This window comes from Entamoeba dispar, genomic scaffold (genome assembly GCF_000209125.1).
Source record: "Entamoeba dispar SAW760 scf_1105229462345 genomic scaffold, whole genome shotgun sequence".
Classification (NCBI taxonomy): domain Eukaryota; phylum Evosea; order Mastigamoebida; family Endamoebidae; genus Entamoeba; species Entamoeba dispar.
In genome coordinates this window covers 1,568-16,187 of record NW_001855146.1, presented here as the reverse complement: position 1 = coordinate 16,187, position 14,620 = coordinate 1,568, and the positions used below count along the sequence as shown (strand labels likewise).

Sequence of the window (14,620 nt, the reverse complement as noted above, 5' to 3'; positions counted from 1 at the left end):
ACATCTTAATTCTTCTTATTCTTCTTTCTCTTTATTGTATGTATTATTTAATCAAAATGACAATTAATAAAGAAATAAACAATAAATTAATGTCTACTGGTATTAAAAAATTACAAGTATAGTTTTCTTCCTTCTTTTTCAATCAAAATTCTTCACATCACTATTATCCCAAAAACATTGTGGTTTAGTATTCTTTGATTGAATGTGTTTAATACATTCACAATATTTTCTTCTATGACTTTCAATCATTCTTCCAAAATCTATACATACTTTAAATGAACTTTTACTTTGATTCATTACACAATATTGCATTTTTGGAACAAAGTCTAATGCAACTTCTCTGACTTCTTCTTTCTTCATCATTAAACATCGTTGATATCTCATATCCCATAAATTAACAAAATGACAAAAATCTCGTGCAAAGAAAAATGCTGATGCTGCAAGTGAAGATGGTGAATTACTTGTATAAAATGGATCTAATGTCATTATTTGAAGAAATTGAATACTTGCTTCAATAATTGGATGATTTCTTTCTTCTTGATTATATTGTGGATATCCTGCTGCTTCCCAAAGAATATTTAAAAAGTCGTATGATGTAGGATTATCTATTTTATAATTAATAGACTCTAATAACTTCTTTTCCATTCCAATAATATCATCTTTTCCATATTTATTATTACATAATCTTTGTATATCATTAACTTTAATTCCAGTTGACTCAAATTTTGAACAACTAAATAAAGATGTTACAAATATTAATCCAAGTTCATCAGAATTAACAACTACTCGAGTTGTATATAAATCAACTAATGTTAATGTTTGAAATATTACTTTCTTTGAAAGGTGAAGATATTCTGATGTTTTAAATAACCAATCAACTAATTGTGGTCTCATAAATGGTGTAGCAATTGTTAAATCTGGTAATGGCATTTGATTTTGTCTTTCTCTAAGATATTTACAAAAATTTTGAAATTCTGGTGAAATTCTCCTTTTTTTTTGTTTAGCAACAATAGTAACTTGCCCGTCATTAAAAGTAACAGGAATAAAGGCACTCTTAATTCTTTTCTTTTCATTTTCAAGACAAAGCGTTTCTTCAATACACATACTTTGACAATTTAATATAATCTAAATTAATAAGATAAGTTGATTATCTTTTTATATTTCTTCCTTTTCTTCCACGAAGTGATACGTGGTTAAAAATATACATTTTTCTTCTTTATTTTTTTTTTTAAATTCTATTTCCTTCACATGAAAAAATTAAACAATTCTTGTCAACGTCATTTGATAACTTGTTGAATCTTATAAAATCTTATTGTATTCATTTTTTTTTTACTAAAACCATACTCTTGAGTTAAAGAAAATGACTTTTGCAATGAATTTAAATTAAGTTTGGCTTTTATTTTCTTTTTTAATATTTATGACTTTCCTTAGTTTCTTTAAAGAATAGAAAAAATATATGTTTTTTAAGTATTAAACTATACTTTAAGAAACCAATAAAAAATCAATTTCAAACTTTCTGCATTTATTAAACTCAAATAAAAAACACATAAGATATTTCTCTGTTTTAATAAATTTTTATGAAAAAAAGAGAAAAATAACTCCACAAAAAAAAAGAAAAAGTCCAAGTAAAAATGTCAAAATGTTGAGTTGATGATTGAAAAATAAAAAATCTTAAAACAGGAAAAATAAATATTTTAATTTACGCTATGATCCACAATAAAAATAGATTATTTTGCATCTGAAATAGTATCCTTTGTCTCATTATCTTTTCTAATTAAGTGTTGTGAAAGAACACGTTTCTTTTCTCCTTCAACAAATTCTTTCATTTTATCTATTGTTTCATTCTCCTTTCCTCTTTTCCATTCATTTTCATCATACTGAGTTAAAAGTGGTATTGGATTTCCATTTGGTAATAATACTCCTTCACTAAATAATTCTTTATGAAATTCACTAGTAACTAGTCTTGAAGCACTCAACCGTTTTTCAGGTGAATATTGTAATGTATGAGTTAAAATTTGAATAGCTTGAGAAGGAGGTTTAAATGATCTCAACGTATTTTCAATTCCAATTCCATCAACTTTAGGTAATATTGGTGGTGGAATTTCATTATTCATTGCTTTCATCTCTTCTTCTGTAGGTGTTCCAATTATTTTTATTATTTTTATGACTTGATCTGAAGTACTACTCCCTGGAAAAAGTGGTTTTCCTAAGAACATCTCTGCAAGAATACACCCATATGACCAAATATCAATAGAGCTATTATATTTATTTGTTCTAAATACTAATTCTGGTGCTCTATAATGCCGTGAACAAATATATGAAACATTTGGTTCTGATGAATCTAAAATATTTTTTGCACTTCCAAAATCACAAATCTTTAAATCTCCTGTATTTTTATTAACTAAAATATTTTCTGGTTTAATGTCTTGATGAATTATATTTAATGAATGAATATATGCTAATCCACGAATAAGTTCATATGAAAATAATCTAATGTATATAATTGGTACTTTTTTTTTTAAACTTCTCATAAATTGATAAAGGTTTTGTGGTAAATAATCCATAACTATATTTAAACAAAAACTTGAACTCTAAGAATGATGTTAGTAGTTTATTTTTTATTCTTTAAAAAAACCTGTTTTAATTATTTATGTCTGTTCTTAACAAAATTAAAATCAACAAACATTTGATAACTTACTCAAAAATGAATCTTTTAATTTTATTACATTTTGATGATGAAGCATTTCTTGTATTCTTAATTCTTTATTCTATATTCATTATTATTTCTTCATTTGTTTACTTTTTGTTTTCTTTAAACAAATTTCTTTAAGTTTCTTTTTAATTGAACATTATATTTAATAATTATAACAAACTTTAGATCGTTTACCTTGTGAAACTCTTTTAATAGCATTAATCTCACCCGTTTTTATATTATTAGCTAAAAAAACAATACCAAATGCTCCGTATCCAATAACTTTTGATATTCGATATTTATTAGTTTCATTATCTAATATTATTCCTTCTTGAATTCCATAACTTTGAAAAACTTCTGTTTGTACCACTCTTTTTAATAAACGTTTAGACATTGACTGGACGTGATAAGATCTTTTTTGTCATAATTTTTTGTTTTCTTTATAACAAAATTCTTAGAACTTTTTATAGCATTTTAATATTTTTTTTGTTTTTAATTACAATTTTCCTTTTTTTTTTAATATAGTTTATAATGTTGTTATTTATTTTAATTGATAAAAAATAATTAATAAAATAATAATATTAATTATTATGTTATTTTATATTAATAATTTCAAAGATAAAAAACCTTACAAAACCCTATTTTTTCCAAAAAGAATGAAAAAGAGAGAGAAAAAAATGGTTCAGGAAAAAATAAAGAAAAGAATTTTAAAGAGGAACCCTTTGAATTAAAACTTTGAAAGATAAAAGAAGTCAAAGAGAAAGAAGAGAAGATGGCAGCATGGTTAAATGGAACAAAAAAGAAAGAGTGTTTGACATTAGATAAAGAAATGAAATTATTTGAAGAATTTATTCAATTAACACCAGAAGAAATCAAATGTAGAAATTATTGTGTAGATAAACTTAAACAACTCTTTGAAAATAATATTGAACATTGTGAAGTTCAAGTATATGGAAGTTTTGTTTATGGATTATCATTACCATCAAGTGATGTTGATATTGCATTATTATTTCCTCAATTACCTTCTTTATCAATAGGAAGAAAAATTAGAGTATTAAAAAGAGTTGCTCAACTTTGTAGGACAGTAAAAAGTATTAGAGTAGATGATGTAATTACTAATGCTAAAATACCTATTGTTAAATTAACTGATTTGGAATGTGCTTTATCGATTGATATTTCTGTTGATTGTGATAATGGAATTGTAACTACTACTTATATTAAAACGTTATTAACTGAATTCCCATTAGCAAGAACACTTTCATTATTTATTAAATTTTTATTATTTCAAAATTCATTAAATGAACCATATCATGGTGGTTTAGGTTCTTATGCAATTATTCTTTTAGTTTGTACATATCTCAAAAATAATCCAACAGAAGATTGTGGTGTTGCTATTACAGGATTTCTTAATTTTTATGGATCATTATTTAAAATGAGAATGACTGCTGTTTCATTAATTAGTGGATATTGTAAATATCGATCTGAAGATGATTCTGAATCATGTCCAATGATTATTGATCCTTGTGATGAATTAAATAATGTTGGTAGGACTTCTTTTAAATTTACTACTGTTCAATACATCTTTAAGAAAACATTAATTGGAATAAATTATCAATACAAAACTCCAAAAGAAAAATATTTACCTAAAAGAAGTAGATTATCTAATGTTATTGCTATTGCAGCATCTACTTTAGTTTTTAGAAATGCTATTTATCAACGATTTAGTGAACAAGGTACTCCTACTCTTATTCACGAAAATAGAACAATCAATGATAAATCGTTATAATAACCATAAACTCTTTTAATGATTGACTTAATTGTAGTGTTTATTTGAAAATAATATTTAATTGCTATTTATTTACTAAAATAATAAAATTTAAGTTATAATAAATGTAATATTCTTTTCTCTTTTTTTAGTATTGAGAACTTTATATTTATTTTAAATGACTCATTTGGAGGCTATTTATTTAATGCACGTCGCATTACATTTTGAAACTTATTCAGATGTATTTAAATTTCTTCAAGTTAGTAAGACTTGTAAAGAAGCACTTGAACGATTAAAAATTAATCCATGGTTTGCTAGTAGTGAAAGTATTATTAAATTTTGTACAAATTTTAATCCTGAAACAATGAATTGTTTATCTTATTGTTTCTTTTCTAAAAAATTATTTAACAAAGTCTCAAATATACGAAATCCAATGTTTAATAGTATTTTAACATCTAATATGAATGACATTATATCAATATTATCAAAGGTTTATCATATATCATTGTACTATACAGATGAATCTGAAAGTCGTCCTGAATTACGAATGCCTGAAGAAACATCTCAATTTTTTATTGACAATGCTCAAAATTTTAATAATTTAAGGTGTGTTAGAGGAGATATTGAATTAGTTATTGCATTTTTCAAAAAATTTACTGAAGATGGTAGTCAGATGTTTGTTCACTTTCCAACAAGAATTGAGTTATTTAATTTAGTCAAAAGAAGTAGTTCTACTGAACAGAATTTGATTAGTCAAATAAAAAAATACCTTCCTCATAATGGTATGATTCAAGTAGAATATACAACTGGTACCCACGTTAAATCAAAAGAAGAGTTAAAATGTTTTGATGGAATTGAGTATCATTATATAGCTTTTAGTGATGGTCAATGTGAATTTATGAGTGAGGCTGTTGAATGTGATGAAGGAAAAATTGATATTAAAGGTACACTCAATTGTAATAGATTTAATTCTATTATAGAAAAATGTTATGCAGATATTATTAAACTTCATTTTGAAAAACCATTTGAACAAGAAGAAGGAGATGTTTTTAAAAGAAAAAAATATGATGATTGGAGCATACCAAAATGTGTATTAACACTAGAATTAACACTTAGCTTTGAATACCAAATTGATGACTATTATTTAATGCCAATTGTAATGGACTATCTTCAAATATTAACATTAAATGAATGTGGGAATATTTCATTTGAAGGGGATTATCCATTATTAAGAGAAGTAAATATTTTAGGAAGTCATGATGTTCAATTCATTGGTAAAGATAAAACAATAAATATTATAGAAATAGCTATTGAAGGATGTAATTATTGTTCTATTGAATTAAAATTTAGTCCAATAGAATCAGTTATATTACAAGATGTTGAAGAGGTAACAATGAACATTAAAATGGAATCTCTAAAAGAATTTGTTATAATGGCAAGTAGGAATTGTTACTTTAATCCAGTCTCATTCAAAAATTTATTTGTTCAAATAGAAGAGTCTTCAGAAATTAGTTTTTATAATATTGATAAAATAAATCAATTACCAGAAGATCAAGACATAGATGATGAGGATTTGATTTCTCCATTACAATATTGTGGAGTTGATTATATAAAATTCCAAGAAATAATACAAAACTGTATCTTTTTACCATCATTACAGTTATTTACTAAAATGAGTTCTAATAAATACAATAAATTATTCCAAGTAAGATGGTTTTATGTAAGTTGTTCAAGAGTTCAGTCTCGTGGAACTGAAATTCGATTAAAAAAACAAATAAGTTCATGGTTAATCAATACACTATTTTCAAGTAATTTTTATAATAAAGGAGATGATCGTAAGAATATGTATTTGGTATTTCCAAATGGTACTGAAAAAATTGTTGATTCTACTATCAGATATTTTGAGGTGACAGTAAAACACCAGTCATTAATGTCTATTGGTATAATTCACTCAACAAAATTTGAATATGATGAAACAGTTTGTTATTGTTTATAACAATTAGATAATAAAACAAAAAATTAAAAAGTAGGAATACATTGGTAACATCAAATATTCTATTGGATATATGAATGATAGTGGAAATGTTTATGAGGGTGACCATAAAATCGCTTATTCATTCAAACCTTATGGACTATATGATGGAAATAAAAATGTTATTGGGTGTGGTTTTAATTCAACTACACATGAACTCTTTTTTACTTGTGATGGAATAAAAGGATATACCAAAAAGATTGACTGGGAAGGTATTGATGCAGCAATATCACTTAGTTTATTTAAGGAATTACATATAAATTATGGACAAGAACCATTTCTTTACAATATTTATAAAGAATATCAAATTGATTCATGTATGGTGATATAATTAATTTCTTTGTTTTATTGTATCAAGTTACTTTCCTTATCCATTTATTTCTCACGAACGGTCATAGTTATTGAAATGTCTAATAAAAAAAAAGTTCATTTTCTGAAAAAAGATAACATCATTTTGGTAAACAAGAATCATCAAAACCAAAAAAATAAGGAAAAAAGATCAATAAATAAGTAGTTTTGTTTGCTCAGTGAAAGAAGTCTAAAAATGGCTGTAAAGGCAGAATAAGAACTTGAAAAAATCTCATCTTTGATTATTAAATGGAGAAAACTATCAATAAAGCAACTGACCCTGCTGACTCTTTTCCAAAAGACAAACATGTTAGAAAATTAATTTGTTCATGTAGTACTGAACAATATTGTGTCATGCTCTATCATCAATTATTAGAAAAAATAAAAAAAGGAACACCAGTAACCCAAATGAAAGCTCTGGAAATTATTCATAGAATTATGCTAGATGGACCTCAACAAGCTTGTACAACTAAAACATTTAATTTAGGATGGATTCCAGAATTAGATAGATTCAAACGCTCGCAACCACAGAACGTTGCAACTGATTTATTCCTTAAATTCATCAGAGTCTTAGAAAGTAAAGTTGAATTACATACAAATAATCAGTTTATTCCAGGATCAATGGACCCAGATTTATTCAAGAAAATTATTGGTCGAATGAAAATTAATTCTTATGAAAGTGTTAGTTCAATTGTTGAACCATTAATGAAACATTTAAGGGTATGTCAAGATAATACTAATGCTATTTTAAAAGTATTAAATGTAAAAAGAATACTATCATTGATGGCAATGTTAGTCACTTTAATGAGAGAATTAAATGGTATTTATTATATGTTTTATGAAATTATTTTTAATACTTTTGTTTCTCTTCATCATGACCAACGATATAAAGATTTGATTTCACAATTTAACACAATGCACTATGACCTTAAAAATATATTCGACCAAATTAGTGTTATCAGGGATGTTACTGCTTTGGTTACGGTTCCACAACTATCCTCTCAGCCACCTGATTTTAGTGTCATCACTTTAGGACATCCAAAATCACCAACACCACCTCCTAAAGAACCAACACCACCTCCAAAACAAGAACCACAACAACCAATATTTGAACCATTTGACTTCAATAAATTTGAAGAAGTTAAACCAGTTCCACAACAACCAACAATTGCACCATTTGATTTTGCTAAAGAAGAAGAGCAAAAGAAACAACCTGTTGCTATTGAAAAAGAAAAAGAAGTTATTGTCAAAGTAGAAAAGGTTGTGGATATGGATAGAATCAATAAATTACTCAAAAGAATTAAAGAACTTGAAGAACAAATAAACGAATTAAAAATAACTATAGACCAATTAAAAGCAAAACATAAACGAGAACTAAAACAACTGAATGAAGAAAAAGAATCAGGAAATAATGATAAAATTAAGGAGTTAGAAGCTATCATTGAACAATTGAAAAAGGAAGTTGAAGAATGGAAAGGAAAAAGTGAAGAAACAGAAGAATTAAAGAAAGAATTGGCAAAAAAAGAAGATGAAATTAAAGAATTAAAGGAAATTCAACAACAATTAAATGAAAAAGAAAAACAATTGAAAGAAGAAGAAGAGAAAAGAAAAGAAGTTGAAAATGAATTAAATCAATTAAAAGAAGTTATAGCAAAAGAGACTCAATTAAAAGAAGAATTTTCACATAAAGTTGAAGAAGCTCAAAAAATAATTAAAGAATTAGAGAAACAACTTGAAGAATTAAAGTTAAGAGAAAATAATCTTGGAGAAAATGAAAAGAAATTAATCCAAGAATTAGAAGAACAAAAGAAAGAACTTGAGAATTGGAAGAAGAAAGAGGAAGAATGGAATGAGTATAAGAAAAAGAAAGAATTAGAAAATGAAACAATGAAAGTTGAATTAAAAAAATTACAAGATAAGAATCATGAATATATCATGAATATTGAACAACTAAATAAAGAAAAAGAAGATAAAATAAAAGAATTAAAAGAACTTGAATTAAAAGTAAATGAAATGGAACAAAAATATGAAATATTAGAAAAAGAAAGAGAAGAAGATTATTGGAGAGTTGTTGGAGCAAATGTTAAAGGAGTAGAAAAAGAATTTGAAGAAATGATGAAAAACTTTAATGACATGACAATTGAAGGAAATAAAAATGCTAGTAAAGAAAATGTCTTAAGAGATTTAACTATTCTTAATGCTACTGGAAATGCTTATAGAATGGCATTAGAACAAAACCATCCAAAAGAAGCAGAAAAAGAATTAGAGAATTTCCATAAATCAATGCAAACATTGTTAGAAGACCTTAAAGGAGTTGAACCAAAAATTGCAGATGAAGCAATGAAACTCCAATTAAGACAAGCCACATCTGATTTATATGATAGTGTTAAAGTATTAATGAATAAATGGAATGATAGAGAACATGTTAATGAAGCTGGAGACATTTTTAATATCAATATGACAAAAGAAAAAACTCTTGTAGAAGGAATTGAAGAAGTTGCTGAAGCAGTTAATTTCAGTGGAATTGATGATGATGCTGAACGAGAATTATTAAAAGCAGCTGATTCTATTAATGGCTTAGCTAAAGACCTTGAAAAATGGTTAAAACAATCAAAAAAAGGAGTAAGTGCTGAAATGGATGTTAACCAAGCAATTATGGAAAGTGCACAAGCTATTGCTAAAGCAACTGCTGCACTTGTTAATGCAGCAGCTTTAGCTCAAAAAGAAAGAGTTGCATTAGGAAAGAAATTAGCTACACCAACAAAGCCCTATGCACCAAATCAAGTTTGGTCTGAGGGATTAGTTACTGCAGGAAAAGCAGTTGCTGAAGCTACAAAAGAAATTGTTACTGTTGCAAATAACAATGTTACACCTGGTTGTGAAAAGAATGAAGATGCATTAATTGCTTCTAGTCGTGAAGTTGCTAAGGCTACAGTTCAATTAGTCACTGCAGCACGATCTAAAGCTGACTTTGATTCACCAACATTAGGTAAAGTTGAAAGTGCATCGAAGAGTGTTAAAGAAGCCACAGAATTACTTGTAAAAGCAGTTAATGCAATTAGTGGGTTAAAAGAAGAAAAAGATGAGAGTGTTGATTTTAGTAAATTAACTGATTACCAACTGATTGTTAAAGAACGAGAGGCACAAATCAAAGTTCTTAAATTGAGAAGAGAGTTAGATGCTGCTGAGAAAAAATTAAAAGATTTGAATAAACAACGCTATGAAAGACAAAACAATTAATTCATTTTTTTATTGTGTTATTCATTTTTTAAAAAAGATTAGTTTGTTAAAACAAATGAAAAAGTTATAAATATTATTAAAAAAACTATTTTAAATAAAATATAAAAGAAAATTATTAAGAATAATTAAATAAACTAATTAAATAGAATTAGTTAAAAAGAAAAAAAGGGTTTTATATTTTAAGATAATTCAACCAGTCGTTTTCTGAAATGGCTAGAGGACCAAGACACCACTTGAAGAGATTAAATGCACCACACCATTGGATGCTTTCTAAATTAGGAGGAACTTTTGCACCAAAACCATCACATGGACCACATGGAATGAAAGAATGTCTTCCACTTATTCTCATTTTGAGAAATAGATTAAATTATGCATTAAATGGAAGAGAAGTTACAATGATTGTTAAAAACAGAACAATCAAAATTGACGGAAAGATTAGAACTGATACAAGATATCCAGTTGGATTTATGGATGTTCTTTCTATCCCAAGAACTAAAGAAAACTTTAGATTAATGTATAACACTAAAAGAAGATTCTGCTTAGTTCCATTGACTGCTGAACAAGCAAAAGTTTGTTTTTATTAATTTTAAATTAAAAATTGTGTTTAACTTGTCACAAAGAAACTGATCAATTACATATGATGAATTTCTTGGAGAACTGAATTTAAATTGAAGACAGTTTATATTTGTTGCAAAGAACTGATGTTATTGGTAGTTTCGTGATAGTTAAATGACGAGTTTATATAAACAAGAAGAATACTTATTTTATTAGTTCAAGTTATGTAAAATTGAAAAGAGAGTTCTTGGAACAGGTGCTATTCCATACATTGTTACTCATGATGGTAGAACTATTAGATATCCACATCCAGAACTTCAAGCTAATGATACAATCAAACTTAATCTTGAAACAGGAAAAATTGTTGATTTTGTTAAGTTTGATATTGGAAATACTGCTATGATGATTGGTGGTAATGGTATGGGTCGTGTTGGAGTTATTGTTAAAAGAGAAGTTCATCCAGGGTCATTTGAAATTGTTCACATTAAAGATGCTAAAGGAAACACTTTCACTACTAGATTAAACAACGTCTTTGTTATTGGTAAAGGAACAGAAACTCTTGTTAATCTTCCACTTGATAAAGGAATTAAGAAACCATTATTACAACAAGTCAATGAAACTATTAAGAAGAACAAGATGCAAAAGGCTGGTATTCAAAAAGCATCAAAGAAATCAAAGACCACTACTGAAAAGAAAGTTACACCAAAAGCTATTGTAGAAAAGAAAGAAGAACAAGTTGAAAAGATTTACAAGAAATATCCAAAGAAACAAGCAGCACCAAAGAAATCTAAAGGAAACAAGAAAGTAGTTCCAGGCAAGAAAATTGGTAAGAAATAAATTAAGACAAGTGGTTTTAAATTAAAAAGTTTAGTTTTTTAAAATAAATAATAAATTATTTATAAAAGAGATTAAGAAATAAAAATGATTTTAATTGTTGTTTTTTTATTATACTATTATATTTTTGAAAATTATTTTTTCTTTTTTATACCAGGGTTTATCTAATTCTATTGTTTTGTTCTAACACTCAAATTATTTATTGCTCTTCTTTTCTTTTGTTTCTGACCATTCATTTTACTTATTTTTCTTATGTCTTCAATATCACTATTTGATTAGTTGTGATTTAAAAGAAATTACTCAACAATGAAAAATGAATTACTACTTCTTTAAACCAAGGTACTTTTCTTCATGGTCAATACTAAAAAATCATCAGTTGTTTGATGGTCAATTTTTTATTGAGACAGACACCTTACTTTCTTTCTTTCTAGTGTCATCTTGTAAACAAACAGCACTTCCATTTTCATTACCTTCAACAAATTCTTTAACGGGACCCTCTTTTGTTTTATCTTCTGGATCTATACATTTGTTTTCAGGAATTTGTTCTTTATCAGCAATATCATCACTTTTAATAGTATCATTGTTGTCACTCTTAATAGACTTTTCTTCTGATTTAATAGTGTCACAACAATTTTTTGAAGTGGTTGTTGTTGTCTTTTCTTTAGAGGTGTTTGTTAAAAAAGATGTGAAACAAGTTGTCACTGACTCTTTGTCTGATTTTGGGACTAATCCAAAGTTGTCTGCAGGTGTTTGAACTTCAAATTTAAAAGGATTGGGTGGTGTTGAATTTGTTTTCAAATGAGAGGGTTCAAATGAGAAGGATAAAAATGAATTTGTAGTTGTGTTTTGGTTAAGCCGAGAACTAAAAGGATTAGAGAATTTTAATAAGCCTAGATTGGTTGTGTTTAAAGAAGACGTTTTTGATTCAGAATTACTAAAGTTGTTTAAGCTCTTTAGTGATTGCTCAGTTGTGGAAATTGTAGACAGTACATAAGGATTGTATTGTGGTTTATCATTGTTTTGGTTAGGCTCTGGTTTATCATTGTTATTTGGACTAGGTTGGGGTTTTTGGTTATTTACACTTACTGGTTGAGTGAAGGGATTAGGTATTTTTTCTTGAATGAACGGATTATTGGTTGTTGTTTGATTAAATGGATTGGTGTTTATTGGTTGATTAAACGGATTAACGTTTATTGGTTGATTAAACGGATTAACGTTTATTGGTTGATTAAATGGATTAGTGTTTATTTCTTGGATGAATGGATTATTAGTTGTTGTTTGATTAAATGGGTTAACCCAAGGTCTCTTTAGAATTGAACATTTTAGAAGATCTACATCATTACGAAGTTGGTCACATTGTTTAGAAATGTGTTTGATCATAGTGTTCATTGAATAGATTGTGTTAATTAATTCAGAAATGGTAGGTTCTTTTGGTGATTGGCTCATAAAACTAATAATTACTTAATAATTAGTTCTTTTTTATAAAAAGAAGATTTTTAATAATAATTCATTTCTTATTTTTAGTTCTCTTTATATTAAAAATGTTTAATATACCATTAAGTTTGACATAAAAAGATACAGACCATACTGAAATATATTCAAATACTGTGACTTGTAATGGCTATTGGATTACCCCTCACAGTAGAAACTAAAGATTCAACAAAATTTTTTAAAATATCAAAGATATTATAAGTCAAAATAAATATTTTTATTGATGTTGAATAACTGGAGATTTTCTCATTACCAACAAATTATTTCATTAAAAATACTTTACGTTTTAACAAAAAAAAGAGAGACCAATTAAATGATTCAGAATGAATTGTTTTTTTATTTGTTTATAAAAAAGACAGTTTGTTTCAATTTCATTACATAAGATAAGTTAGATATTTTTAAAGAAAGTAAGCTTCAAACCAGAAGTGAATAAAAAGATTAAACCGTATAAAAGAGATAATCAATCAGTTAAAAAGAAGTTAAATAGAAAAAAAGAGAGTTCATTTTGTTCATAACCAGTAACAAAATATTAATTAGCTAAATACAAAAAAAGAAGAAAGAAAAGAATAAAATGAGTTGTTTCATAAACAGAATAAAGTACTGATATTTGTTTTATTTAAGAGTATAAAAATGATAAGAAGGATTAAAAATAAATGAAAAGGGTAATGAAAACAAAATAATTAAAGACGTTTATGATAGTTACTTTATTTTAACTGTTATTACATAAATAACTAATTTTATTTTTTTCGTTGAACTCTATTTTAATTTGAATTAAACTAATTAAAAACATAGTCCTTTATTTATAATATAATGTGCTATAACTGATAGTTTGTTATCTTATTTCAAATTTTTACAATTGAACTAAAATAACAATTCAACAAATAGTTCAAATATAAAAGAAAAAAAATAAACCTTATAGATGTTTAAAGAAGGTTTATTTGTTATTGAATAAATAAAGATTTTCATTCTTTTTTTGCGATTTTACAATAACAACCCAAACAAGTGAAACAAATAATTTGTTTCGAAAGCTATTTACTAGAACAAGAATACCGGAACAAATAGATATAACTGTGAGAGTAATAAAACTACCCCTATTCTAAAAATATATAAAAAAATGTAATTTTAATTGAAATAAAATAACACAACATTTTTTGAACGAGAGATATCAGATAAGAAAAGTCAAGAACTATAAAAAAGTAGGAAACGGAAAATTAAATTTCCTGATATATTAAGAATATCTAATATAAAGAAAAAAATTCATGTTAAGAATAACTAATAGAACCCCCAAAAGGTGAGTAAAAAGATATGTATAGTATAAATAATTAAAAAAAATAATAAAAATCTACTATCAAAAAAATAATAAATTTCAAGAAGATAGTTTAGATGAAATATACTTATACTAAAAATATTTTTTTTATTGAAACCATTCAAACCTTTCTACGAATTTTAATTGTTAATTGAGTCTTTAAGTAAAATTATATTTCTTTGATATATAAACTCATCTACCAAAATTATTCAACAACATTATTTCTTATTGCTATGTCTATTTATTCTTCTTTTAGAGAACCTCCTTCAGAATATCATTCAACTTCTTTATCATCAAAAAAATTAGTTTCAACTTGTGTTCAATCAAAAAGAAATATGAAAAATTTGAATCTATCAA

General features: G+C 26.0%; 7 protein-coding genes across 7 annotated transcripts, besides 18 other annotated features; 4 read left to right on the top strand and 3 right to left on the bottom strand.

Annotated features, from left to right (window-relative positions):
- Positions 1–138: 138 nt before the first annotated feature.
- On the bottom strand, positions 139–1,104 carry EDI_217890 (cyclin-A3-2, putative; the record flags this gene model as incomplete). Its single annotated transcript, XM_001739668.1, has 1 exon — positions 139–1,104. The coding sequence occupies one exon, from the start codon at positions 1,102–1,104 to the stop codon at positions 139–141; it is 966 nt and encodes a 321-aa protein (XP_001739720.1).
- An 89-nt stretch (positions 1,105–1,193) lies between these two features.
- Positions 1,194–1,235: a sequence feature (AT_rich).
- A 446-nt stretch (positions 1,236–1,681) lies between these two features.
- Positions 1,682–1,702: a sequence feature (AT_rich).
- A 25-nt stretch (positions 1,703–1,727) lies between these two features.
- EDI_217880 (uncharacterized protein) lies at positions 1,728–3,086 on the bottom strand (the record flags this gene model as incomplete). The annotated part of the gene is made up of 3 exons (XM_001739667.1): positions 1,728–2,591; positions 2,685–2,768; positions 2,874–3,086. The coding sequence occupies 3 exons, from the start codon at positions 3,084–3,086 to the stop codon at positions 1,728–1,730; spliced, it is 1,161 nt and encodes a 386-aa protein (XP_001739719.1).
- Positions 2,145–2,165: a sequence feature (AT_rich).
- Positions 3,087–3,164: 78 nt separating the features above from the next.
- Positions 3,165–3,244: a microsatellite.
- Position 3,245: 1 nt separating this feature from the next.
- Positions 3,246–3,305: a sequence feature (AT_rich).
- A 159-nt stretch (positions 3,306–3,464) lies between these two features.
- Positions 3,465–4,478, top strand: EDI_217870 (PAP-associated domain-containing protein, putative; the record flags this gene model as incomplete). The annotated part of the gene is made up of 1 exon (XM_001739666.1): positions 3,465–4,478. One exon carries the CDS (start codon positions 3,465–3,467, stop codon positions 4,476–4,478), a length of 1,014 nt encoding a protein of 337 aa, XP_001739718.1.
- Positions 3,953–3,992: a sequence feature (AT_rich).
- Positions 4,479–4,517: 39 nt separating the features above from the next.
- Positions 4,518–4,592: a sequence feature (AT_rich).
- Positions 4,593–4,635: 43 nt separating this feature from the next.
- Positions 4,636–6,820, top strand: EDI_217860 (uncharacterized protein; the record flags this gene model as incomplete). Its single annotated transcript, XM_001739665.1, has 2 exons — positions 4,636–6,435; positions 6,488–6,820. 2 exons carry the CDS (start codon positions 4,636–4,638, stop codon positions 6,818–6,820), a joined length of 2,133 nt encoding a protein of 710 aa, XP_001739717.1.
- Positions 6,821–7,086: 266 nt separating this feature from the next.
- EDI_217850 (caldesmon, putative) lies at positions 7,087–10,077 on the top strand (the record flags this gene model as incomplete). The annotated part of the gene is made up of 1 exon (XM_001739664.1): positions 7,087–10,077. One exon carries the CDS (start codon positions 7,087–7,089, stop codon positions 10,075–10,077), a length of 2,991 nt encoding a protein of 996 aa, XP_001739716.1.
- Positions 7,659–7,693: a sequence feature (AT_rich).
- Positions 8,291–8,463: a microsatellite.
- Positions 8,627–8,721: a microsatellite.
- Positions 8,790–8,895: a microsatellite.
- Positions 10,078–10,141: 64 nt separating the features above from the next.
- Positions 10,142–10,244: a sequence feature (AT_rich).
- A 42-nt stretch (positions 10,245–10,286) lies between these two features.
- EDI_217840 (40S ribosomal protein S4, X isoform, putative) lies at positions 10,287–11,469 on the top strand (the record flags this gene model as incomplete). The annotated part of the gene is made up of 2 exons (XM_001739663.1): positions 10,287–10,646; positions 10,849–11,469. 2 exons carry the CDS (start codon positions 10,287–10,289, stop codon positions 11,467–11,469), a joined length of 981 nt encoding a protein of 326 aa, XP_001739715.1.
- Positions 10,652–10,677: a sequence feature (AT_rich).
- A 14-nt stretch (positions 11,470–11,483) lies between the features above and the next one.
- Positions 11,484–11,619: a sequence feature (AT_rich).
- A 234-nt stretch (positions 11,620–11,853) lies between these two features.
- On the bottom strand, positions 11,854–12,855 carry EDI_217830 (uncharacterized protein; the record flags this gene model as incomplete). Its single annotated transcript, XM_001739662.1, has 1 exon — positions 11,854–12,855. One exon carries the CDS (start codon positions 12,853–12,855, stop codon positions 11,854–11,856), a length of 1,002 nt encoding a protein of 333 aa, XP_001739714.1.
- Positions 12,856–12,917: 62 nt separating this feature from the next.
- Positions 12,918–13,019: a sequence feature (AT_rich).
- Positions 13,020–13,127: 108 nt separating this feature from the next.
- Positions 13,128–13,179: a sequence feature (AT_rich).
- Positions 13,180–14,054: 875 nt separating this feature from the next.
- Positions 14,055–14,097: a sequence feature (AT_rich).
- Positions 14,098–14,270: 173 nt separating this feature from the next.
- Positions 14,271–14,324: a sequence feature (AT_rich).
- The last annotated feature ends 296 nt before the right edge of the window (positions 14,325–14,620 follow it).